Source organism: Sturnus vulgaris, chromosome 19 (assembly GCF_052056855.1).
Source record: "Sturnus vulgaris isolate bStuVul1 chromosome 19, bStuVul1.hap1, whole genome shotgun sequence".
In the NCBI taxonomy this organism is placed as follows: domain Eukaryota; kingdom Metazoa; phylum Chordata; class Aves; order Passeriformes; family Sturnidae; genus Sturnus; species Sturnus vulgaris.
Genome location: NC_142261.1, coordinates 11,928,239 through 11,953,726, shown reverse-complemented (window position 1 = coordinate 11,953,726; position 25,488 = coordinate 11,928,239). Strand labels below are relative to the sequence as shown.

The following is a 25,488-nucleotide window of genomic DNA, read 5'->3' as shown; positions in this document are numbered from 1 at the left end:
GGAAAATCAATTATCTGCTTTTAGAGGAAAAAAACCTCGCAGGGATTCAATTCCACTTGTCAAACTTCAGCTATTTCCTTTATCCTCCTTGCTGAGAAAGTGTGAGGTTTGCTTGCACTCCCTATTCTCCAGGAAGGAAGGAAAAAAAAAAAGCTGTTTGACAAAATAATCACTTTTGCAAGCTGCTGCACTGGCGGGACAGAGGTCTGGGATTTGGCAGAGGGAAGTGCCCGCCTTCCAATCTGATCCCAGCACCAGAGCAGAGCACCACCTGCAGCCTGGTGCCCAGTGTGGAAAGGAGGAGGGAAGGAAGCAGGAGCCATTAGAGACTGGCTCCTGGCCATCCCACATCTCCTTTGGTGCACTGGATCAGACCCCACAAACGACTCGCCAAAAAAAGGAAATCTAAAAATTGGACTCAAAGGGTCTTTTTAAGCACTTTAATCCTTTCACACTGCCTGTTCCCAGCGCGGCCATTCCTGGCAGCAGACACTGAGCTGGGAAAATCCTACTCCCCAAGCCAAGGAGTTAAAGAGAAAGCTGCTAATCAGCTAAATAGAAGCTGGAATCTGTTCATATGAAAGTCTCTTTTTCTCTCTGTCACCTGAGGGACATCACAGTGTTCCCAAATACACTTTTGACATCATTTGGCAGCCGGGCCCATCTCATCCTCCATGATTCATCCCTTAGGTTATGTTTTTAATATCAGAAAGTGAGCTTTTAAATGCCAAACTCATTTTGTGGGTGGTGGTGGGGAAGTGGAAGATATTCCAAGTGGTCTCGCTGGGCTGTGCACCAACTGTGTCCACCAAATGGCTCCGGGAGCTCCTCTTCCCATGGAGCTTCCCAGACAAAGCACACTCACAGCCACATCCAACTATTACCTAATAGTTTGTTCCTCAACTTCATGGAAACACAACAGGAGAAACCAATTGCAGCAGGGCCAGATGTAGGACAGGAAGCTGGAGGTGGGCTCTGGGGATCACCTACCTTCTGTCCTTGTTGCCTGCCACCAGCATATTGGGGGGGCTGCTGTGGAGGTTGACACAGGAGAAGTCACCGATGGAGTTGCCCACCTTGGTCACACACTGGTTTGTTTCTAGGTTGTAAAGAAGGACCTGGCAGAGAGAGAATAAAACACCACATAAATTCAGCCAGGAGCACCACCACAACGTTCTGCTGCAGCACAAAGCAGAGCTGTGACCACCAGAGGATTCTGCAGGACTTGTTTCTTGATGTGTAAAACAGAACCAAGAGCCAGATCTACTCCTATGAAGCAAGGCAATGACACCCTCAGAAATAAGGAATTCAGGTTTCCTAGTGAGACCCAGCAAGAAGCAGGGATGCACTACCAGAATGGCTGGGCACAGCTCTCACACAAACCACACAGGTGGAATCTTCAGGGTTACAGGAAAAGCAAAGAATTTCCTCATCAATTTTAACTTCTGAGAGAGCAGCAGAAGCAAACAGCACCAGCCCTGAGGAGGTTTGGACAGATGGACAGTGAGAGGAAGTGCAGCAGGAGCTGCAGGGCAGAGCTGACCACAGCCCTGCTGAGAGCCTGTGCCACACACACACACACACACACACACAGAGAAATGTCACATCTGAAGTGGCAGCTCAGATGGGAAAGGCAGAAAAACAATTCTGATTTTAGGCAGCATCCGAGATGATTCAACCAGAGGCTGGATGAGAAGCACGAGTTGTTCCCTGTCCGTTCCCACTCCTCTCCTCAATCAGTTTAATCACGTTTGCTGTCCTTCCTGTGGGGCCATATCAGATCTGTCTAGTTGGGCCTTTCAATTTAGGAGAACGAGTATTTTTAGAAGCAGAAAAATGCACTGGTCAAAGCCCAGTGGAGCTCAGTGCACCTGGCCTTATATAACTTCATAAACATGATTCAATTTCATGGTGATGCTCATTTAAATGAAAAGAAACCTTGTGACCATGAAAAGACTTAATGGTATTTAAAACATCAGAAAAACCCCAGAGCTTCCATGGCAACATCAGCATGGCCATGTCAATGTCACATCAATATTCTTTACTTCTAATTTGCTGATTATAGCCACGTGCAGCTCAATAAACATTGCACTATCTGGATGTATTATTTCAACATTTGCCAGAGCAGCAGCACTGATGCTGCCTGGCCTTTTATTTCCTATCTGTGCCATTTCAGAGATCTGAAAGCTGAATTAGGAGAGCAGGAGAGGATCATTTTGTCATGGAGGCCTCTGGGCAACCAAAGCAAAGCTTTAAAGATCTTGAGGATCAGGACAAAGAGAGGCAGAGAATTTGCAGATTTCCTCCACCTGCCATTCTCCCAGTTAATGACCAGGTAAATTCAGACATATTTCAGCTCTCTATTAGGATCAATACATCCACATCCAGCTCCCTTAGGTGTTCCTAAGAATTATAATATCCCAATTAGTTCTTTGTGAAGCTGTCCCAAAAAACATGGCATTTTCCATCCTTAAGACCCAAAAAACCAAAGCAAGGATGACTTTTGTTGGAAAATCTAGGACACGAAAGTTAAATTTAAATAAAAATTAATTTAAACTTCTACCCCAAGGAAAAAGCTGCTACAAACTATGTGGAAATGTTAGTGTTTGAGGTAAAAAGCAGTTTACAGCCTGTTCTCACTTCAGCCCAGATCCCAACAGCTCAGTAACCAAACCCACAGATAATGATGTCCTGGCAAAGGCACCTCCAAGGGTTTTCAGTGCAAAGGAAATTAATATCTGTGCCTGGCAACCCAAACTTCTCCTTGGAAAGTTTGGAACAAAAGACAAAGTCAATAAACTGCTGAATTCAGCTTATGAACAAGAAGTGATGGGGTCAGGAGTGAGGTATTTCAGCTCCCAGTTGAGCCCTTCCCAGCTGGATGTTAAAAGTCCAGAGGGGACAGGGCCAAAAGCTGATTTCTTAAAAGTCCCCTGGGGCTGATACTTGCAGTGAACATCCATAAACTAATTAATTTATCTAAATGACCAGAGCTCCCATCTCTGCCATAAACATAGGATACATAGTTGAACATCCAGCCATGGCCATGAAAGGCTGGAATGAAGAATTGCTTCCATGTAGCACTGAAAGATTCCATGTAACATTTCCCATCTTACATTTTCTCCTGCCTGCAGCCCCCTGGCAAAGCTCACAGCTTTGGAAAAATGTCTTCTTTCTCCTCACATAACTTGTAGGTGATCACCAATTTAAAGTGTCTGCATCTCAGAATCTGTTCAAAAATAAGAGTTCACACCCACAAAAATGGAAGAAAAGCTTATAACATCTTCTCCTGCTCCTTTCAATCCCTTCTCATGCTCATCTCTATTCTTTTAAAGATTGTTTATTTTAACCATCAATAATCAATAAGATTGGTGGCAAAAATAAAATTTATTTTAAATTTTATCATGCACAAATGTCCTTCTAACCAATTAGTCCCATCATTGGAAGAGTCTCTGTGAGTCTCAGTATCCACGTTTTGCCTATCTCAAAATTCAACCTGTCTTAAGCAGTTTTATGACCTGCAAATGAATTTCAAGCCCTTATTCTGACCAACTGATAAGTAAAGAAGCTAAAAGCACTCAGAATGCTTCAGTGTGAATAATAATTTCCTGGAGACAGGGATTTAAAAGCATGCTGATGACAATTCTGAAGTCGCTGGATGAGCTCTCCTCTGATGAGCTCTCCTGCAATATCCCAAGGCAAGAAGGATTTTCCTTACAAAGGCCAAGGAGAGAGAATGGAAATACCTGGTCAATAGGGACTTGAAATAAGGGCCTGTGTGTTAAAGGGCAGATAAAGTATAAGATCTCTGGGAGGCTTATAATCCTATAATGCACACTGCAAGGGGATTACCCTTTTAAAGGTATTTATAATCCTATAATGGACACCCAAGCCCAGTGACCTAATAGGTACTGAAGTGAGGGAAGTGAACCAAGAGCATTTGGGTGTGAAATGAAGAAGCCTGGGATAACACACTAACGAGCAGCCCTGGCCCCACGGGGACCTCAGCAAGGAAAAGCATTAAAGACCCCGTGCAGCCAGCACCGGGATCCAACGCCCCAAATAAAAAGTGTCACCCATTAACATTGGCCAAATGAAAAGTCCAAGTTGTTGGCCAAGAGCCAGGCAATCTCCCTGAATGCTTAATAATTCAACAAGCCAGGAATAGCCAGAGCACCTCCAGCATTCTGTTTAGTTAAAGACCACAGAGATTAGCAAACACATTATCCATCTCCGAGGCGATCCTTTCCCTGTTACAAGTCCCTTAACGACCTTTACCATCCCTCCCTCTCTCTCTCTCTCTTTTAATAAGGCTGAGCAAATGGGACTTCATTTCAGCCCACTGCCACAGACTGGGGGTATTAATTATTCATGCTCATAGTCTCCCCTTTGTTAAGGCAGTGCATTAGACTAATTCCCCTCTTTACTGGGCGACTTGGGCACGGCTCAGCTCCTCCGGGAGGGATGCGCCGGGAACCTGGCAAATTCACGAGGAAAAAAGGCAAAGTTACTGTTCTGCATGGAATTGCAGAGCAGTGGGGACAGGGAACTCTCTTTAAATGCTGTCCAAGAACTCATGAAAGATGCCTGAAATTAATTCCCAAAGAATTAAAAGCTCTGGAGCCAGAAGAGCTGAGCTGTGAGCTTTGTTACATCTCACAGCTAAGTGAGGTCAAGCGTGGTCGATGCACTCTGCTTGAGACACTTCCAAGAAAAGCCAAGGAACTGAAGGAAATGCTGCTGATGGAACTCTTCCATGCATGGCCAAAATCCCAGCAGGTGTTTTGGGGATGCTGTGTTGTTGGAGATGTCTTTTTTGGACAGAACATTAAAACAACAAATCTCTGAGCACTTGTTATCAAAGAGCCTGTGGTACTTTCAACAAGAGCTGGGGTGTCCATCCCACTGTCCTGGATGGCAGCCAGCACACGCCTGCTCTGGGGAAGAGCTGCTTTCCCTTTCCCTTTCCCTTTCCCTTTCCCTTTCCCTTTCCCTTTCCCTTTCCCTTTCCCTTTCCCTTTCCCTTTCCCTTTCCCTTTCCCTTTCCCTCTCCTTCTCCTTTTCCCTTTCCCTCTCCTTCTCCTTTTCCCTTTCCCTTCCCAGCCCATTCCTGCCTCCAGACTGAGCTGTGTCTCAGAACTGGGTGAATCCCTCTGTGTGTGGGGTGTATTTGGTTCTTATTTAGATGCAGTATTGGAGGAAGGATCATAAATATCAGCAAAAAGCACATTGTAAAACCACACTCAAACCCTATATCCTTCTCACTGAACAACACACAGGATCCATTACAGAACCACTTTTTCAGAAAGAATTGTCCAGGATTGAGGTTTCTGTCATTTTAAGTAAAACAAAAACCACCCTGAGTTGGTCAGAGTGCCAGAGGATCAAGCAGCAAGCCTGAGAACTGAATTTACATTTATTTTCAGGTTATTTTTCTTCCCTTTGCTTCTGTCCAGCCCTCTGCCAATTGGAAAAAACATTGCCTGAATACACACAAATATTGCCAATGAAAAAGGGGTTGTGAAATTCCAAGTCCACCACAAATAAAAAGAGATCTGGTTTCTGCTTAGGTCAAATCCATCCAATCCAGAGGGTACCTACAAAAGCAGGAATATGCATTTGGGGGGGAACTCATCAAATTAAAGACAACATATGGTACACACTGCTGCAAGTTTGGATTTTATTTCTAAAGTGATGTGGAAAACAAGAATATTTTTAAAGTTTACAAGCCCCAAGGGCACAGTTTCCCAGTGCAAATGTATTGGATTGCCTACTGTAAATATGGCACATAACACTGCAACAACAACAAAAACAATCTGACTGTTAACAAATGCAAGGTCAGCACACTGATACTTGTGCACACAGATAAGTGTTCTGGCTCCATAAATTTCAAGATGAGCTAAGATTTAAAAGGAGCAGCTGAGGGAGACAGACAATCAGAGAGGAAGAAAAAGAGTAAATCAAACACAAAACAGCCAGTTAAAAAAATAAATAAATAAAAAAGCAGTTAATATCCATGAATAATGGATGTTTGATTTAAAAGCAGTTTACTCCAATATGATGTAATTTTTGACAATCAGCCAGAGAGACTATTTTTCAAGTTGTTGCCAGATAGAAGTCATTGTGGGGAGCTGGGAACACGAGTGCTTCTCTGAGCATGTGGAAAATTGACTTTCATGCCATCCTAAAGGTGACTTTTCCTGGCAGACACATGCACCGGGCAATGCCTGAAAACCCAAACCCAGCAGAGCCCGCACAGCTCCCAGCAAACCCAGCAGGAAAAGCAGCTCCCTGCTCCTCCCCATCCAACACCTGCTGCACAAGTCACACACAGAGCTAAAGACAAGTGGAGTTGGCTTTTCCCTTTGAAGTTTCCCTGTGCCTGGAGTTCCAGAGTGAGGCTTCAGGCTGGTGGCAAGAAGGGGAGCCAAGCGTTGTGCTGGTGCTGCCAATGCACCTGCAGCCCTGGGCACTGCCAGCCCCCGGGGCTCTGCCAGCCTGGGATGGGCTGGCATGTGGGCAGATGTCTGCTAGGACCTGCAGTGGGGTCACCAGGCTCGTTTGACTCGTGGCTGAAGCCTGGGCTAAAAGCTCCAGGGCCCGTGGGGAGGATGTTGTGTTTACCCACTGAACCACCCACACACTCAGAAAACCTCCCTAGCCCAGGAAAGTCTTCTCCCATGGAGAAGGGAGGCAAGGTGAACCTTAAAAACTGAATTAAATCCCTTGGTTTCATCACCTGGAATATTCGAGGTACATCCTAGCAGCTGGATTTTCTAAACCTGAGGCACCCACCTAAGCCACCATGTCAATTTTGAGATACTCACACTATAGCACAAACAGGGGGAAAAAAGCAAAATGTCCTCAATGCCATCCAATAGAAATGGATTTATTTTTTTGTAGTTTATGTAGTCTTTTATTTCAAATTACTCCTGGTCATTTAGAGCGTTTGAGCAATAAATCATGCAAAATTTAGACATGGAAAAGTTCTGCACTCTTTGCTGGTCTCTTTTTCTTATAGTGGCCAACACAGTTCTGCCTCTCTGTGTGGTGCCAAAGACTTTAGAAAGAAAAAGGCACTTAAAACACCTTTCAACACCTGCAAAGATCTGCTAACACCCTGCAGTCCTGCAGCTCCTCAAAAAGAGACATTTGGGCAAGTTCCATCTGTTCAATCACCAGCAAGCCCTGCCCTTTCTACTGGTATGAAAACAAGAGTTCATGAAGATGAATTTGTTGAAAATTGGGCTCTTTACAAGGGTCAAGGAGGCCAATAGAAGTGAAAACACCACATTTTTTAAACAAGACAAACTAAGATTAAAAACATGGAAGTCTTTGGAACTCCATGAGAACTGGAGACATTCAACACCAGAAAAGAGAATGCAGCTTCTCAGTTAGAAGGGTAAGGTGTAAGTAAGGTGTAAAAGCTCACATAAAGCAGCCATGACCTAAATACATAATCCAAAAATGACTGTAAAGTATGAAACTGAATTTAAAGGATTATTTACTGTTGTCCAGAGCAGCTGTGGCTGCCCCTGGATCCCTGGCAGTGTCCAAGGCCAGGCTGGACAGGGCTTGGAGCAGCCTGGGACAGTGGGAGGTGTCCCTGCCCATGGCAGAGGTGGCACTGGATGGGCTTTAAGGTCCCTTCCAACCCAAACCACTCTGGGATTCTATGATTTAAATTGGTTTTCACTCACTATCAGTTCACACCAGGGGTTAATTCTACTGGATACGCTCACGTTTCCAAGCAGCTGAAGAATTCCATGGAAACATGAAATCCAGGAGCAAACCCAGGCAGTGTTTGCAGGCTGCTGAGAGGAGCCAGGTGAGGTTGAACACCTTTCCTCAAGTACAAGCCAATCCACAGCTCCAAAGAGCTGCAAAAGCCACAGCATTAACAAGCAGCACCCAAGAGAGCTGATCTCAGCACATGCAGCCTTCTGCCTCTGAGCTGGAAGCTGTAAAATCATCCCTTCCCTCCTTTCTTCCCCATCCACCAGCCCTGGAATCAGCTTCACGTTTGTGCACAAAGCAACCAAACCCACAACCAAACTGTGCCTGACAATATCTGGAATAAAAATTCTCATGCATGATGTATGAAGCTTCTTTGGTAGAAAAAGCCCCAAATCCTCCTTTGTTCATTATCTCAGATCCCCAAGAACTGCTGAATATGTTAAAAATTCTGAACAGAATTTGAAATACAGGAGAAAATTGCGGTTTAGGATTTTCCCCCTCATCTCAGAAGAATAAACACCTCTAAATTTCATAGAAATAATCCACAAACCTCACCTGAGCTATAGCAGGAGACCAGACTTACCTGATAGCAGATTCAGGAAAGGTTATAAAGGCACCAGCTAAGAGAACAGCTCCAGCCAGATCCAGATTGCATCAGAAACCAGATGAAGTCAAGCCTAACACTGATCCTGTTGCCTCCTTAGGAGGTTTAGATGCTGACATGAAGAGGACCAAAGCCAATCTGTGGATTTAATCTCTCCCATGGTGTTTAAACCCAAAATTGCCACAGGTGAATGCCCAGCCTTGGTGGTGCTGCAGCAGCTCTGTGATCACAGGATTCCCAACTGCCTGACAAGGGGGATGTGTCACTGGCCTGACATCATCCCTCAAGGAATGTCCCCTGGATGCCCTGGGAATCAGGATTTCCCCCACGGGTCATTATCTGGACGATTTAATTAGCCATAGACAAGCCTAGATGGGAACTCAGAGTTCAGAATTTGGATTTTAAGGGGTTTCATGTTGAGTTAGCAGAGCTGAAGCAACAAAATCTTTCATAGCTTAACTTCAAAAAAGAGTTCAGGGAGCACTAAAGCAGAAGAACTTTCAGGAAACAGCATCACATTTGGGTTGTTTGGTGCTACTAAAGTGCAAGCTGAACTTCTCAGGGATGAAGCATTTCTGTTCTCCCCTCCCTTCTGCACGAGTGTCTCTCATTTGACAGGAGCCAAGTCTAGGCCACGGATTTGATGTTCTCCTCCTCTCCAACATGAAAGTTCCCACAAAATTTATGCCTCAGATCTCAGCTTTTGCTGTCAAACGTGGCTAAAATTAGAAAATTATTAAAAAAAAAAAAAGAGAGAGAGAGAGGGAGGAAAAGGATGGTTTCCATAAGTGTTTTCATCAGGAAGCAGGTTACTAGGCAGGGATTGCAAGAAGGAAAATAATAACCCAGAGGAAAACAAAGAAAACCCCAAACTGGGGACAAACACAGGCAGCAGCCAATGGGGCTGGAATCCTCCAGGATTGCATTTCCAGGCTGGAGAGCTCTCCCAAAGACAGATTGTCACCGTGTGCCCAGCGTAATCAGCCACTGCAAAGTCCCTTCACGTCTGCGCAGGCCGGTAATTATCGTAATAGACATTAGTAATTAATTTCCGGCGTGATGTCAGCTGGAGCAGCAGTGCCAAGGCAGTGTCCTTGTCACACCACCCGGCTGTCTGGGCCCATCTCCCTGATTAGGATGCACCAGGCTTAATACAATCTGCCAGCAAGAGCCAGGGAGCTCAGGACTAAATTAGGAAAGATGTCCGGCTTTGCTGAGCGGCACTGGGAGCCTGGGGAGGTTTCTCTGCTCTTTATGAGGCACAGAAGTGATCACTGGGGTAATGCCCCCAAATGAGGCAATTTTACCTCCTGACCTCCCACCTCTGGAGGGAGAAGAGCTGGATTAGGACACCAAGGAATTAATAAAGACAGCACAGCTCGTGGCAGCTCAGCCCTCGAGGTATTGATGGTGAACGGGGAGTTGAAGGGGAATGAGATGGAGCTGCACACATTTATTCCTTACAGAGCAAGTCCTAAATAAAGCTTTCCCATCCCAGGCACTTGCCAAGGAAAATCCTGCATTTTTACACTGCAGACCACAGCTCCTTTCTCCTGGATGCTCCACTCCTGCTCCCTTCTCCAGCACTGTCCTTCCCTCACTGCTGGCAGCCTGAAGCATAACACAAAAATGGAATGAAACCAGCGAGTGGAAAAGGGAGGCAAGATGCAGGAAAGGGACAGAAACTCCTCCCAAGGCATCTGGAAACACCAAAATCTCTTCACAGTTTGGCCAAGTTCTCAAGAGCACAGCACAAAAAGCATCCTCCTCCTAAAGGTGCTCATCTGCCTGACACTGCTCAGGATCCCTCACCAGAAGGGCTGGGGGATGCTCTGGGATTCTGGGTTGTTTACTGGGGTTTTTAGGTGGGTTTTTGAAATGAGTTCCCCCTGATGCCATTGATGCAGCATAAACTCAGCTGGGACTTGCTGAGGAGCAGAGGTTGCAAAGAGAACTCAGCTGGCTGAGCAATAATCCTCACTTCAGCCCACAGAAGAACACAAAGCATCAGATTATTGCAGTGAATTGTCGTCTCTACTGTCAAAAGCTGGAGTCCTCAGCGTGAACTCTTTTTTCCTTAATTACAAAGGTATCAAAATCTTATCAGAAAATAATTACAATACCTGGTTGGGCTCATTCAATAACCAGCCAAAGGTTTTGATGCCAAAGGCTGTTTGGTGAGCAGCCACATCGAGGCAGGTGACAGGCTGACCATAGACAGAGTGCAGAATTCTGCCAGGATCTTCTGCTTTCAGGAGATAGACAATGTCCTCTGCAGCTGCCACTGCCACTGGTCTCCCTGTGACATCTGGAACCAGATTAAGGAAGTTGACCTAAAAAGAGCAGACTTTTTATTTTATTTTTTATTTTAATTTATTCTAATACAATCAAAAATTCTTTTGCATCACTAGTGCCACATGCTGAACTGAACAAACTACTCGTGTGTGTCCTGAATCATCTCAGCTATGGATTAATTCCACACAAAGACCAAGTATCAAGCTTATTTCTGAACTGTAAGACTGACTTAGCTTTGGAGGGGGGATTAATCAGGAGTGGTTGAAATCACTTCACACCCTTTAACTGCACAGCTTCCTCCTACAGGAGAGAGGCTGCAAGACTCAATTATTCCTACACTCCTCCTTCTCCTTTCAAACAAATGCTGATACTCTGAGACAAAATAAAACTTCAGAGAATCAGTTTTAATTGCAACTCTCAAAACTTCAGTGACAGAAGGTGCAACCTAAAGAAGCTGCATGAGTAGTTACAGCTTCACAAGTGACACTATTAGGCTGCCTGCAATATCCTGCCTCAGAATTAATCAGATAGTGTGGATCTGGAATGAGACCTGGAGTTTCAGCTCCAATTCTATGCGAGAAAACTGATTTACAAAATGAGCCAACTTAGTTTACTGTTGACAAAAAAAGAAAAAAAAAAAAAATTAAACCCAGCCAACCTCCTGCACCATATGGACTTGTGTTCATTTTCACTCCTAGCTTAAGCCAGCAGTTCACCCTTGCTCTTCAGGGATGGAAGACTCATCCTTTAACCTGCTCCAAAGTCAGAGCCTCGAGCTGGTAACGCCCTGATCTAGTTCAGGCTGTAAGTCTTTTATAAGAACCATCTTAACCCTACCAAAAATAATTAGTAGATCCTGGAAGGAAGCAGAGTAGCCTGGAGACTCACCAATTTCTGGATTTCAAAGGTTCCTGAGGTTTGCCAGAATCCTTTGTCGTCAGGGCTCTCCACCTTGACCTGGAAGCCGGAGGCCGTGGCCACGGCGGCGCCGCCCGGGGCCAGCGCCAGGGCCTGGATGTGCTGGTTGTGCTGGAAGTGATGGATGGGCTCCTGGCCCAGCAGCAGGCTCCAAACACTCACAGTGCCTGCACAGGGAAATGGGCACTGCAGTTAGCTCAGCTCTGACTGCACTTGCAAAGAGTGGTTAAACGGCAGCAAATCTGCTGCAACAAAGGAATACACGGGGAAGAGATGAGGGCAGGACAGACTGACAGGAAAACTGATGTGCTCTGGCCTGGAGCTGAAGGAGGGGATGTATAATTGGGATATTGGGAAAGGACTCCTGCCTGTGAGGGTGGACAGGGACCCAGAGCAGATGTGGCTGCCCCTGGATCCCTGGAAGTGTCCAAGGCCAGGCTGGATGGGGCTTGGAGCAGCCTGGGACAGTGGAAGGTGTCCCTGCACTGGGTGGGCTTTGAGGTTCCTTCCAACCCAAATCCATCTGTGATTCTGAGATTCCAGGCTCTATTCCTCTGTACCTAATTCCTAATTTCTGACTTTGCAATAAGATTAGAAGCTACCTTGAGGAAGACTCTTTGACTTTTCCCACACTTCTATGTTTGGAGATCAGATGTAAACAGACACCTGAAATTTTGTTCTATTATACAGAGGCTCTCAATTACCCCAAAACCAGAGAGGAAGAACCCATACTCTAATTTTAAGTCACTCTGAGGCACGACTCACAGAATCACAGAATGTCCTGAGCTGGAAGGGACCCACAGGGATCATGGATCCAGCCCCTGTCCCTGCACAGACCCCCCAACAATCCCAGCCTGTCCATCCCTGGCAGCGCTGTCCAAACGCTCCTGGAGCTCTGGCAGCCTCGGGGCCGTGCCCATTCCCTGGGGAGCCTGGGCAGTGCCCAGCACCCTCTGGGGGAAGAACCTTGCCCTGAGCTCCACCTAAACCTCCCTGACAGCTCCATTCCTTGGGTCCTGTCACTGGTCACCACAGAGAAAAGCTAAAGAATACAAATCCTGAAGAATAAAGGAGTGGAAGTCAAAAGAAAACATACGTGTAATTGCATTTTTGCCAGCCTGGCTCCCCAGTTCTCTGTTTAAAAGCCTCATAATCTGAGTAAGAGCAACTTGAGGCAATCAGGAGGGAACAGAAGGGAATTGGAGCCTTCTGGGCCACCTTTGCACTGAATTAAGGAGAAGCAATCTTCCAACGTGACAGGCAGGGCTGGAGAAGCCTCCCTTCCAGTGGAGCACGTTAATGATGAAATGATTAATGGCAGCTCTTCCTTCAGAAGGAGACATAAAAGCCCTGACAGACAGCTGTGGATGGGCACCACTGCCAGTTTGCAAACACTCCTCCCCAGTCCCAGAGGAGGTGAAGCAAGAGTGTGGTAATGAAACTGCACATAGTGAAATGGTAGCTAAATGAGTTTAAATTGATTTATGGTAGCTTTTGTAAAGATTATTTGGTATCTGGAAAGTGCTACCAATGTGAAATAATGCAGATAATCCTTAAGATCCCTGTCTAATGGCACTCCCACTGAATATTTATATTCCTCACCATGGGAATGAGTACCATAATGGGGACCATTTTTGTTTTATTAGGGATGAATATTTAAATTAATCTGCTATTTGCCTAAACAATTAGCCGCCTCTGTTTGTTTACACAAAGCCAAAACTGCAATTAGGCTTCCATCAAAAAGATAAGTCCCGACTAAAACTGTCCCGATGGAGTCGTAAGGGCTCAGAGCAGAACTTCCCAAAATTACTTCTTAGCATAATGGTAATTATGTTAATTGCTTGAAAGGTAAATAACTGCTGAACTGGGTTTGCAAAGCAGACTGGTTGCACACAGCTTCAAACCAGTTAACAAATCCAACTGGGCAGCACAGGCTGTGTGCACTGCAGCCCAGGGCTGGGCTGAGACACCTCCTCCCCAAAACACAGCCATGGGGGAGCCTCCTGTGCAGGGGAGATGATGGAGCCAGGCAAAAACCCCATCAGTGATAAAGTGTGATCACATAAAGGGATTTAGAACTGGACTTTTGTGTCAGACCATGGATTTGGCTTCCAGGCTCCTCCAAGTAGGAGGATTTTCAAGTTTTGTTCAGCAGAAAATTTATCCCAATTAAAGACCAGGTTGATGAAGGGGAAAAGGGAGGATGATTTGCTTTCAGTGAAGCCTTTTGTTTATACATCTGTGATGAACATTCCACTGGGTTTAACAGTGTCTAAATGGACAAAAGTTCTGGAAAATAAAAAAAAAAAATTCTGAACACAGCAGCAAACTGGGAAACCCAAAGCTCAGGGTTCTGCTCTCTAATTTTGGGCAGCAAGTCACTATATTATTATTACTATTACTGCATCTCAAACATGACAAAACCTGTCCAAAATAAAAGATTTTAACCAGGTAAACACAGAGCGTGTGATACATGATATGGGCAATAAATTCCTGGTAATCTAAAAAAAAAAAAAAAAGTGATTTGTAAGGTCACAAATTCACATGTGATGAAGGAGCATAAAGAGTAACAAGGAGAGTTCAAAGAATATCCTGAGTTGGAAGGGACCCACAAGGATCAGGTCAGAAGGAAAACAGAAAAATCCACGGGATTTATAAATAGGTAAAGCTGCTATAAGGTCTAAAAGTGCTGCTCAGAATATTCTGCATTTCACTGCAGAAACAGCAAAAGGTATTTATGAGTGTGCAAGTCCTTGCAACAGTCAATCATGTTTGGGTAAGAGCAAAAAATCCCACACCATTCCAGTTCAGGTTATTAGTATGGCACTAAAAAAAAAAAAAAAAAAAAAAAAAAATCAGGCTAAGATTTAGCAGTGCAGATGAGATCACTGCTCTCCACAGTCTGTCTTCCTGCCTCTAGCACTGCCCAGCACCTCATTTCCACAGCAATTCCTCTGCTGAGGTGAAGTTAAGGTTGCAGCCATACGTTATCTTTTTCATTTGTTTTAATACTGAAAACTTACTAGAGTTAGGAGGTCATTAAATCCAAATTATAAGCACTGCTTTCACAGCACGCTCAAAGCTGCACCATAATTGTGATGATTCCAACTGAACTCTAACAATAACTCCTCAAAATTATTTAGAATTTTATTTTAGGAGCAAGCTGGAAAGTCCCTGTGGCTCAAGAAAAGAGGTGCAAGAAGCTGCTGCTGATGGTGTAAAGCTGACACTCAATGTGACAATCACTGCACCAGCCTCCTTTATCACCTTGCCCCAGATTTGACAAAAAAATTCTACTCCCAACCCATATATTTCTGAATTATGGCCTGATGAAAGACCCATTTCTTGCCATTCACTCCAGACTGGAAAGTCCTTGGATAAAACATTGAACACGAGGCTGTTGTGCCTCAGAGAGTGCAGTGCTGATCCTGCCTGAAGTCCAAATTTCGGGAGCATCACCAGCCTTGCACAGCTCTTGCTGTGTCAAAGGTGGGAGGCTGGAGGCTCCTGCTCCTCTCTCTCCATCAGCAGTGCTGGCAGCACAAAAGACATCCTGCAAAAGCAGCTGTTACATCTGCTTTCACACAGGTTTTTCTCTGCTATTACAGGCAACACATTTGCTACAAAATTAACCAAACCCAAGTATCTCTTTTGCTTTAAAATCCCCTAATCCTCCGACAGGGCAAGGCAGCACAAACACAGAGCAAACAGTGTTAAATCTCATTTGTAAATATGATCCTGGCTGTGCCTGGCAGTGTCACACAGCCTGTCTGAGCCCCTCCTGAGCTGGGCACAGCACAGGGCACTGCCCACCTGAGCTGCCTGCTCAGGGAGCTTGGATTGGAGGGCTGGATCTGGGTGTGCAAGATCCCAGCTCAGATCCTAAAGACCCACTGCATCATCTCTTCCCCATTAAAACCAGCATTTGCTGTCAGCTGGTGGCTGCTGCCAGCTTTGAAGACATGTAAAGCAATTTACATGCGCATTATCTGAAAAAAGGAAAAATTAAAACCTCAGAATTTTGTCTGTGCTGGAGCAGGGAATCCAAATGTGCTCATACACATTCACTTTACGTGCTCCTGCTCATTCACTTCAGCTTCTAAACACAATGGTGTGGGAAGGCCAGAAGGTCCTGAATTCACATCATCCCCATGATGTTTGTCCTGTTTCAGAGTTGTGATCTTGCCACCTTGATTTAAACAAAATAAAACTCTTTTTTACCTTTTGAAAACCCTTGGACTGGAACTTCCTTGTGGGTCCCTTCCAACTCAGGTTATTATGTCATTCTATGGCTCCTCACAGGTGGGGTTTTTTTTACTCCAAAGTGGGAATATTAATTTATTTCCTTATAATTTTCAGCTATATCATATCTCTGTGAAGTACAAGCAGTATAAGAAAAGTATGGGTGGAAATGAGCACCAGCCAGGAGTATCAAAACTTGTTGCTCTGAATTTTGAGTTTTTCCCAAAAACATTTCTAGTTGGGAGGAGCCAATTTAACCTTAGTAGATACTTGAAGTTCATTAACCAACATTTTACATTTAATTTTCACTTCCAGCAGGTCCTGAGGGTACAAGAAGGGAGAGATCAGACCTCAGTGACAGAGCCTTGCCCTCACTATTATTACACCAGTTCCCACCAAGTGATCCCAGATTTTACCTCCACCTCCCTTCTTCCAGGGATTTCCACACAGCACCATGCCTGGACAGTCCCTCAGAGAAGGCACAGACCCTGTTCCATTCCCAGTGTGGGGAATGGGATTACTGGGATGGGAAATCCCACTCCACCCACCCAAACCAAGAGACCTGCACCCACAGCCACCACTGGGAATAAACATCCCAGCCCCTGCTCCAGTTTTCTTCTAAGATTTTTTCCTTCACTCCAGCCAGCCTGGAATGCTCCTGCTCTCAGGGAAAGGCACCAAATCCATCTCTCTGCAAAGAGGGTGCAGAAGGGACTACACCCTCGGGCAGCTTTAGGAGCTTCAGAAAGGACAAGAGCACAGAATTGCAAAAAGCAGCAGTGCCAGAATTCCCCTCCTGGAGCCTGCAGCAGGCAGGAGCACCTCTGATCCCTGTAGCACCACCCTCCTCTGCTGCCTGGAGTGACTCTGCAGCTTGGGAAGGGCCACCAGCTCCTCACAGTGGGTCTGAGGAGGAACAAGCAGGGCAGCAGGGCTGTGTTCCCCACCGTGCCTGCACCAGGGTGGCCATGGCATTTAAAGGACAGCAGGAAAAAGTTCTGTTCTCCTGTTGCTGCACATTGTTTTCCAGGCAAACCATGCAACTCCAGAGCACAGGGGGGAGAGGGATGGCTGAAGTAGACTGCTGTTTCCCAAAAGCTGTGGCTCCCAGCCAAAGGCAGGCAAGCATGGAGCAGATGGAGTCCTGGCAAGGCCTCTCCTGTCCCTGCATTAGCAGCATCTGCTCATTACCCAGAACCCTCGCCTGCTTTATCTAATGCTCCAGGAAAAGCATTTTGATTTGATTCATTTCAGTTCGGTAACGTGCAACACAATTAGTGGTAAAATCAAACTGGAGCACTGCCAGTGCTGACAATAGGAAACAAGGCAGAAGAAATATGAGGCCAGTGGGTTGGAATTCAAAAATCACAACTGTGGCTCGAGTTGCCAAGTCCCGTTGCCCCAGGTGTACATCCAGTGCCCCCACTGAGCGCTGGCACGGGCACAGGGAACTTCATTTGCTCCCCATCCATTTCTCCCTGCAGCCCTTTCTCCGAGGCTGGTGCTGCTGGGAACGTTCACCAGGAGCCACAATCCCATTTTCCTTGTGGAGTGACAACCCCCTTCGGCCGGGGAGGACAAACCTGTGTCCTTGCTGAGCCTGCAGTGCCTGGGGGAGGCAGCTCAGGGCAGAGCAGGGCAGGCTGTGCTCTCAGCCCTTCCCTGGCACGGGCAGCCAAGGCCAGCGCTGCCGGAGCCCTGCGGGACCGCGAGCAGCCGATGGATTCGGGACGAGCCAGGGATTTGCCAGGGAAGTCTAGACTGCCTGACAGCACCACCTCCAACACGAGCAGATGGTTTCTCTGGGTTAGTCAAACTTACAAACAAAGAGGAAAGGGAGCTGGAAAAGTACAACAAAGAACAATCAAACACATTATCTTCAAAGCCGTCCGCTCCCTCCCCAAAATTTTAAATAACTCTTCTCCAGCAAACTGTAAATATGTGCTTTCAGCTTGCAGTTAGTAAACACTGCTAAAACGGGGCTTTTTATCTCCCTATTCCCATAGAAACTAATCTATTCTGACCAAGGCTTCTCGAATCAGAGTAACTGCCATATCACAGAGCCTATTAAAATTTCTACCCGAAAGAATAAAAGACGCTGAGCTTTATGCAAACTAGTTCAGTCACAGCACTGACAGCAAGGGATATGACAGGCAAAAAACCCAGACAAATTATTAGATTAGTCAGTGGGAAACTAGAAAACAAACAAAAGACCCTCTGCTAGTCATTGTTTGGCACACTGGAAAAAGAGACAGCACTTAAACCTGTGCTATAATTTCCTATGACTCAAGTAAGTAATATTAATAACACCAGATTTGCTGTTGTCAGAAAATGTTGCCTATTAACAATTTTTACCCACAGAAAACCATCCTGGCCTGATCCAAACTAGAAAAACAGCTAAGGATGTTGAGAATCTCAAAGCACATAAAGCATTTAATTTACTTTTAAAATAAAAGTATGGGTGAGGGATTCTGTTTGGATTATCTACCTTCTGGTTTGTTTTCACCTGTAGAAATGCCAGGATCAAAGACAGTATGTGTACAAAGCTCTCTAAACTTACAAATATTCTTTATTTATACCCAAGGAGACATTTTAAGTATCAGATTATACATTTTGAAGAAAGATGATGAGAGTTGAGCTCTGCCTGAGCCCCTCAGTTTCGAATCCCAGTCAGCCAGCACTGTCCAAACCTGACTTTTTTAATTGCTGTTCCCACATCCAGAAGATGTTGGTCTCTGGCTCTCGTTGTCCATTATAGAAATCCTCTAAGGATATTTAAAACAATGCACACAACCAGGATTTTATGAGGGTTTCACTAAATATTAGGTCAAATCTTTCATTTCTTTAAATCCAAGTATATAATAACAACCCAGCACTACAAACCAACACTTCAGTGCATCCACAAACCATGCCAAGAGTGAGAGGGATGGGGATTAATCAGACATCCAAGTTTACCACCAGCCCCATAACAAAGCTCCACAGCACCCCAAGGGAGTTTTGGCCAGAGGAAAAGGCTGGTGGAAGAATATTTAATATTTTTATAGCAAAACAAGTTATTTGCTTAAGATAGCTTGGCTGGACTACAGCCTGGCACTCAAGCTTTATGCAGCAGCTCCAGTAGGAATTAAAGCTCAGTTTTAATGGGTGCTATGTTCCAATGCCTCCTAATGCATTTAGGGTTATTGGCCAACTTTCTCACATAAAAGCAAGAGTGTGTGCGTGTGTGTGGATACACAGGATTACAGACACACAAAAAGCTGAGCACAGCTGCTTCATTTTTGTAAAGCCTTCTTTTTTTTTTTTTTTTTTTTTTTTTTTTTTTGGTGCTGTTGTTTTAATAGGGAGGAGAGTTGTGGTTGCTCACCGTCCTCGTAGGCTGCCACGGCCAGGGAGCTGTTTATCCTCACAAAGGAGACGTGTGGCAGGGCTCCAGCCCCTGCCACTGCTGCCAGCACAGGAGCTGTGTAGTCCCAGGTGCGAGTGTCCCACAGCCTCACCTCCCCTGAGCTGTACCTGCAAAACAAGGGCAGAGTCACCCCATGGCATGTGCCAGGAGGTGGCTGCAGCACAAGGAACAAGGATGGGTTCAAACAGCGTCCCCCAGGTTGATCCTTCTCTGTTGGATCCCACAAATCTGGGGGGTTTGAGTTTTCTGTGCTTTCTGTCACTGAATCCCTGGAGAACACTGCTTTAGACCTGAGGCCTTGGAGAAGGCTCCCAAATTTGATTGATGGAGTTAAAATCATGGGTGTGTAACTAAATAGAAGTGTGTGATTTCACATAGTAAAGAGTTTTAAATTTGAGGTTTTCATAGTATAGTAATAGGTATGGGACAAAATGGAAAATTTTCGGTGTTGTCTTTTTCAGTGTTCATCTTCATGGTTTCAGGCAGTAGTTTCTGGTTAGTCAGTCACTATCACACTGAGGGTCTTGGGAATTTGGTTATTGGGTTAAAAAAATAAATAATATAGGTGTTAATTCTCTATTGGACTATTGTTTAGCTTTCAGAGACCTTATAGCAGCTGGATCTTGCTCCATTTTCCTTACTTCTAGCAAGTAGCTAGAAGTGCTGTTGAATGCTCTGTACTTTTTGGTAAGATTTAATAAACAGCCAAGCCCAAACACAAGAAAATCCATTTCCATCGTGTATTTGTTAATCCTGGCTCTGAGTAAAAGCAGAAGAGACTAAGACAAACCACTAATGAAGTGGTGCAAAACTCCCAGCACTGTTACACTCCCCCTGTCCTCTGGGCACAAAACCATCAGCTTTGCCCATGGTTTGGACTTTGCCCCAAGTCTACCAAGGCAGGCAGGTAAATGGAAATTGGAGCTGCAAGAACAGTGTGGCCAGCAGGAGCAGGGCAGGGATTCTCGAGGCTGCACCTCCAGTGCTGTGCCCAGTGCTGGGCTCTTGGTTTTGGAAGGACATGGAAGGGCTGGGGTGTGTCCAGAGGAGGCAACAAGGCTGGTGAGGGGCTTGGAACACAAACCCTGTGAGGGAGCTGGGGTTGTTTATCCTGGAGAAAAGGAGACTCAGAGGTGACCTTATCACTCTCCACAGCTCCCTGAAAGGTGGCTGTAGCCAGGGGGGGTGGTCTCTTCTGCAGGTAACCACTGACAGAACCAGAGGACACAGCCTCAAGCTGCACCAAGGGAAGCTTAGGTTAAACATCAGAAAAAAAATTCTTCACTGAAAGAGCGACTGGGCACTGGAATTGTCTGCCCAGGGAGGTGGTGGAGTCCCTGTCCCTGGATGTGGCACTCAGTGCCATGGTTTAGTTGATGAGGAGCTGCTGGGTCACAGATTGGACTTGATGTTCTCAAAGGTCTTTTCCAACCCAGCTCATTCTGTGATTCTGTGACCCACACAACCGAGCTACCACTATCACTATTCACTTTGCAACTAACACACAAGGAGAGCCAGGCTCAAGAGGAAAAAGGAGATCAGGAACAAGCCTAAATTACATCATGGCAAAACTTCAAACTGGTTCTTTTCAGTCTTTCAAGACTGGTGGTTGTGTCAAACCAGAGCATTTATCTGTGGTCATACAAGCACTCACCCAACCTACTGCTCTTTATAGGAAGAAATTTCTTTTCATAGAAGAAACTTCTTGATGTCTCATCAACAGATCACTTTACCTACATCACTAAAGATCAATTAATTAAACTAAATGTTGTCTTTAGAATTAAGGCAGCATTTCTTTCGTTGCAGCAGGCTCAACCAAAATATCACAAAAGCTATAGTTTAACATCAGCTTGTCAATGAGGAAATAAAGAAACAGAACTAAATTTTTCGGGTAATATTGAATATATCTGAATGAAAGAAGGTTGTTACACAGCAAACAATGGATAAACTGCTCTGGGCCATCTATGCCCACACAAGAAACTATTAAAGGAAAAAAATTCACAGAAAAAGCAGAGAAGCTTCTACAACTGGTCAAAGATCACAGTTCAATAATTATTTAAGGCCAGCTTTGACAAAACTGTGATAATTAACACTGTCAGATATCTTCCTCTGACATAGCTGACACTTGGATTCTTTTGGAAAATCAAAGGTGCTTCCTGCTCTGTCATCTTTATTGTTACACCCTGATTTTTGGGGGAAAAGTATTATTGAAGAGTGATTCTTGCAAGTCTCAGAGGACTGGTGGATGGGAATCTGGCTGTGCTGTGCTTATGAGGAAAAAACCCCAGTTAATTACACAGAAAAAGAATGAAAGGAAGATGTGGGAGTTGCACTCAGGTTTCCCAGTTCTCTGGGCAGTGCCATGCCCAGGGCTCCTGGTACTGGGAGCAGATCACTCCCAGCATCTCCTGGTGAAAAGGCTCCAATTTGCAGAAGGAATTAAAATGGCCAGGGGGTGGTGAAATCTGTCAGGCAGAGAGAGATGCACATTAATTCCCTGCACTGAGCAGGAAGAGAGGGAAGTGTGTCCTTGTCACCTGCCTCCTGTGCTGTGCCTTACAGGGGAACACCAGGGCAATGAGAGAACAGGGTGGGACACTTCTCCCTTTCCCTCCCTCTGCAAATGAGCCCCAAAGCCTCTCTGAATCCTGCCTTCATTTCCAATTTACAGCAGCACAAGTTAAGAAGAACAGACCAAGAAAGAAGCTTCCCCAAAGCAGAATGTTTCACATTGGGTTGGACACGGAGCACGGATCAGATCACAACAAATCTCTTCAGTTTGCAAAACTGGAAAGGGCTCACTTTGCTTCCAAATCTGCAGATACGCCACAACAGGACAGGTGATTGCACAGATCTGCTGCAATCCCCTTCAACAAGAGGCACACAATGTTTTGAAAGCATTTTCCTTTTGAGCTGATTTTTGTTTCCTTATGTTAGGGTTGGTTGGGGTCGTGTTTGAGTTTCTCCTGACTGCCAAGAGCAGCAGATTCCTCCCAAGGGAAGCCAAAATTCTCTTGTCACTGAAAAGTGAGTTTCAGGGGAGACATAAAACACTGGTAGACTGGACAGAACTCAGTGACAGAAGATTTGTTTTCATCTCTAAATAAACAAGGAAGAACAGCATCTCCTCCTAGTGTAGCTCTCACATAGTCCAGGCTGAAGATGTAAAAACAAAGACTGAGAGATGGAGAAAATGGCAGGAGGAGAGACCCAGGGCTGGATAATTCTCAGGGCACACTGCATCTGGCTTCCCTACACAGCCTGGAACACAAGGGATCCATCAAAAATAACCATGCAATCCTGGAATTAGAGATCCAGCATCACAGGACCACAAGAAATCCTTAAATTAATTTTATCTCAGAATTCAATCAAGTCAAAATTTGGTTTGATCTGTTCTTTGCTCATGAAGAACCACCTGAACCACCTCTAAGCCAAGCTCAAACTGGAGCAGCACCACCAAACCCTTCTGGCCATTGATTTGAAATCCATTTGACCCAAATGTGTCTGTGCTGGGACGTGGTTGGCAGGGTCTGCATCAGCCCACCCTACAGCCTCCTCCTCCTCCTCACTCCTCCACTGCCTGGTGCATCAGTTCATGCTGGAGAGCTCCCCATCCTGTGCCATGGAGCCACTGTGCTCTCCCAGCTCTTGCCAGGACCTGCAGGACACCAGAGTTGGACCAGGTGTGCCCAGTGGGCTCTGACACTGCCCAGCAATCCCTGAGAGCATCCTGGCCGTGGTGCTCCCTCCAGTGACAGAGATCAGGGACACTCCATGTGCCAGGACAACCTGCAAGAGCCCAGCAAACCTCCATGGCTGCCCAGAAATCCCAGCAGTGCCAGCACAGAAGTTCTTCAGGAAGGTTCCCAAGGCTTCCTGTATCCCTCCTCTCCCATTTCTCATTCCCATCCTTCCCAGAGCAGCCCCACGGTGCAAAGCTGAAGGATTGGGAGAATTGTTCCACAAGAGCACGAGTGGAGCTCCAGGTCTGGGCAGGAACCAGCCTGGGGAAATGGCAGATATAAACCAGCTCCTCCACTGCCCATTTCCAGGGTGCCCTGGGCCTGCAACAGGACTGAACTGGAAGAATTTCAAACACAGATGAATCCAATTCAGAAGGGAAAAAAAAATAATGCTGTTGTAAAGAGCACCACACTTTCAATTTGTAACCACAACAAAAGGCTTTTAAACTATTAAAGCACTGCCTTGCTGTAAAAAAAATAAAAAGGCTGCTTTATTGCAGATAATTGGCAAACCTGCCCTATCAATAGAGATGGCTGGAGAGAGGAACACAATGCACTATTTCCAGATAATTTCAATATTTCTGTTCATTTTCCACCACAACTTTTACATTTTGCCCTGAAAATTTCGTTTGAATCACTCAATGAAATAAGCCCAGATGCAAGTCCTGCCCAAGAACAAGCCCAGCACTCCAAACCCACTCAATTACTGATTTTTCTACCAAGATGGCAATGAAATGCTCACTCAGCTTTCTGCTGGAGTGAAAAAAACCCCAAACCAATTCAAAACTCCCTTCCTGTTTAACACAACAATGATCACATCCTATCTGCTCTGACACCAAGAGCATCCATTCACCCTGATGGGTGCCATGAGCTGATTATTGCAGTGGCAGGTAAATATTCCAACACCTGATACCACTTGCACTGAGCAGACCCAACAACCCAACTCCAAACCCTAAGATAACCCACACCAGAGACCACACCTGCTTCCTTTCATTTAGGAAGGTTGTCCAAAGTCCTGCTCTCCTGAGAACAACAGGGAGCAACAAGAAGCCTGTTGCTCACAAGGCAAATTTCCCCCTCTTCTGATACCCCTTCCCTGATTCCTTCCATCCACACCACCCCTGGCTCTCAGCTCTCTCTACTCACAAACACATTTTTCCTTCTCTGATGTTCAACAGAGCCTCTCCACCGAAAAACTCAGCTTCTTTGATGGACTCACATTCCACTTTGCCCTTGTTCTTTGGAATATTTCAGTACAGACACGTGAGAAGCAGCAGCAGGAGAAGAGACAAGCTGTGTTTTTCTAAATATACTTCTCCTCAATGAGCCCATTCTGTAATTCTGGCCACATACAGATCTAGTTGTAAAAATGAGCCCGAGATTCAGCTTAAGCTTTACAGAGATGCATCAAAACCTTATTGAAATGGAGCAACAATAGGTGGATATGGCATAGAAAAACTGGGAAAAATTCAATTCTTATACAATAAAAAGCATTGTGACTACTCTTTACTAGCAATAATACCCTAATGAGATGAACATTTTGCTCGTGTCCTCTCCATGAGTGAAAGCTGAAGGAGCTGGGGTTAAAAGCTGCTGCTGCTTCCCCACGATGAATGTCTGGGAAGCAGGTGGTGGAGTGCAGAGCACATGTGGGAGGAAGCAGAGCTGGAGGCTGGGCACAGCTCTAATGAAGTGCTGCTGAAGAGGCAGACGATTTCATAAGGAGAAAAACATCAGGAAACTGGTCAAAACACAGAATATCATCTGAAAAAGCTCCACTGTGCTGGATAGCAATAGCCAGAACAAATTTGGGGAAGAGGAGGAGGCTGATCTCTCTCCAGAGCCCCAGATGTCTTTATGGTTGCCTAATGACAATTATACTCAACCAATTAAGACACTGCTATCACAGTTGCATTGTTAGTAAGCCTTTGGCCCTGAGTGTTGATGGCTGTCTAATTAGTGTTTGTGCAAAGTACAACTGCAACTAATATATAAACTGACAAATACACAAAAGAAAAACTGTTAACAGGAACATTTTCCAAACAGTTGAGACTCTGCTCATTCAGTCCATGGCAGCAGCAAACACAAACTGCTTTCCTTCATGGCTGGGCTACTGCTGGCACTGCAGAATTTCACTTCAAACCACAGGGTCAACAAGACCCTTGCAGGGTTTCTGTTCAGACAGGATGCTGGTGTCACTTTTGGTGCTGCCTCAAGCACACCCCTCCAGGGCAAGGCTTGCTGCCACCAAATCGGGCTGGTCACCAAAGGCTTCTGATAAAACACACCAGAAACCAGGTCACATTTTCCATATTTTCTCTGAAGAGTCTGTAGCAAGGAAAAGGAAGGAGAAAGAACCCCCTTTGTTTCACAGTCAGGTCTGATTTCCAGAAGGCAAAGTCTGTTCGGTTTCCAGATACCTGCAGTGATCAACAAACCAAAAAAAAAAAAAAAATCCCAACAACTTTGTTTCAGGCAGTCAGTGACCATCTGTTAATACTCAAAAGATCTTATTATGAAGTCTTTACAATGTCAATGCATTT

At 45.3% G+C, this 25,488-nt stretch overlaps 1 protein-coding gene across 6 annotated transcripts in view; it reads right to left on the bottom strand.

The window, feature by feature from the left end:
- The window catches only part of FBXW8 (F-box and WD repeat domain containing 8), a 53,255-nt gene that overhangs the window by 8,461 nt on the left and 19,306 nt on the right, over nucleotides 1-25,488 (bottom strand). For all 6 annotated transcript variants that reach the window (XR_015807718.1, XR_015807719.1, XM_088176300.1 and 3 more), the window contains exons 5-8: nucleotides 19,161-19,309; nucleotides 11,525-11,721; nucleotides 10,465-10,674; nucleotides 991-1,118 (exon numbers count right to left, since the gene is read on the bottom strand). Coding sequence is in view for 4 of the 6 variants with exons in the window: in XM_088176300.1 (XP_088032426.1) it covers nucleotides 991-1,118; nucleotides 10,465-10,674; nucleotides 11,525-11,721; nucleotides 19,161-19,309 (684 nt within the window). In the remaining 2 variants the exon portion in view is untranslated. The remainder of the gene's footprint in view (nucleotides 1-990; nucleotides 1,119-10,464; nucleotides 10,675-11,524; nucleotides 11,722-19,160; nucleotides 19,310-25,488) is intronic.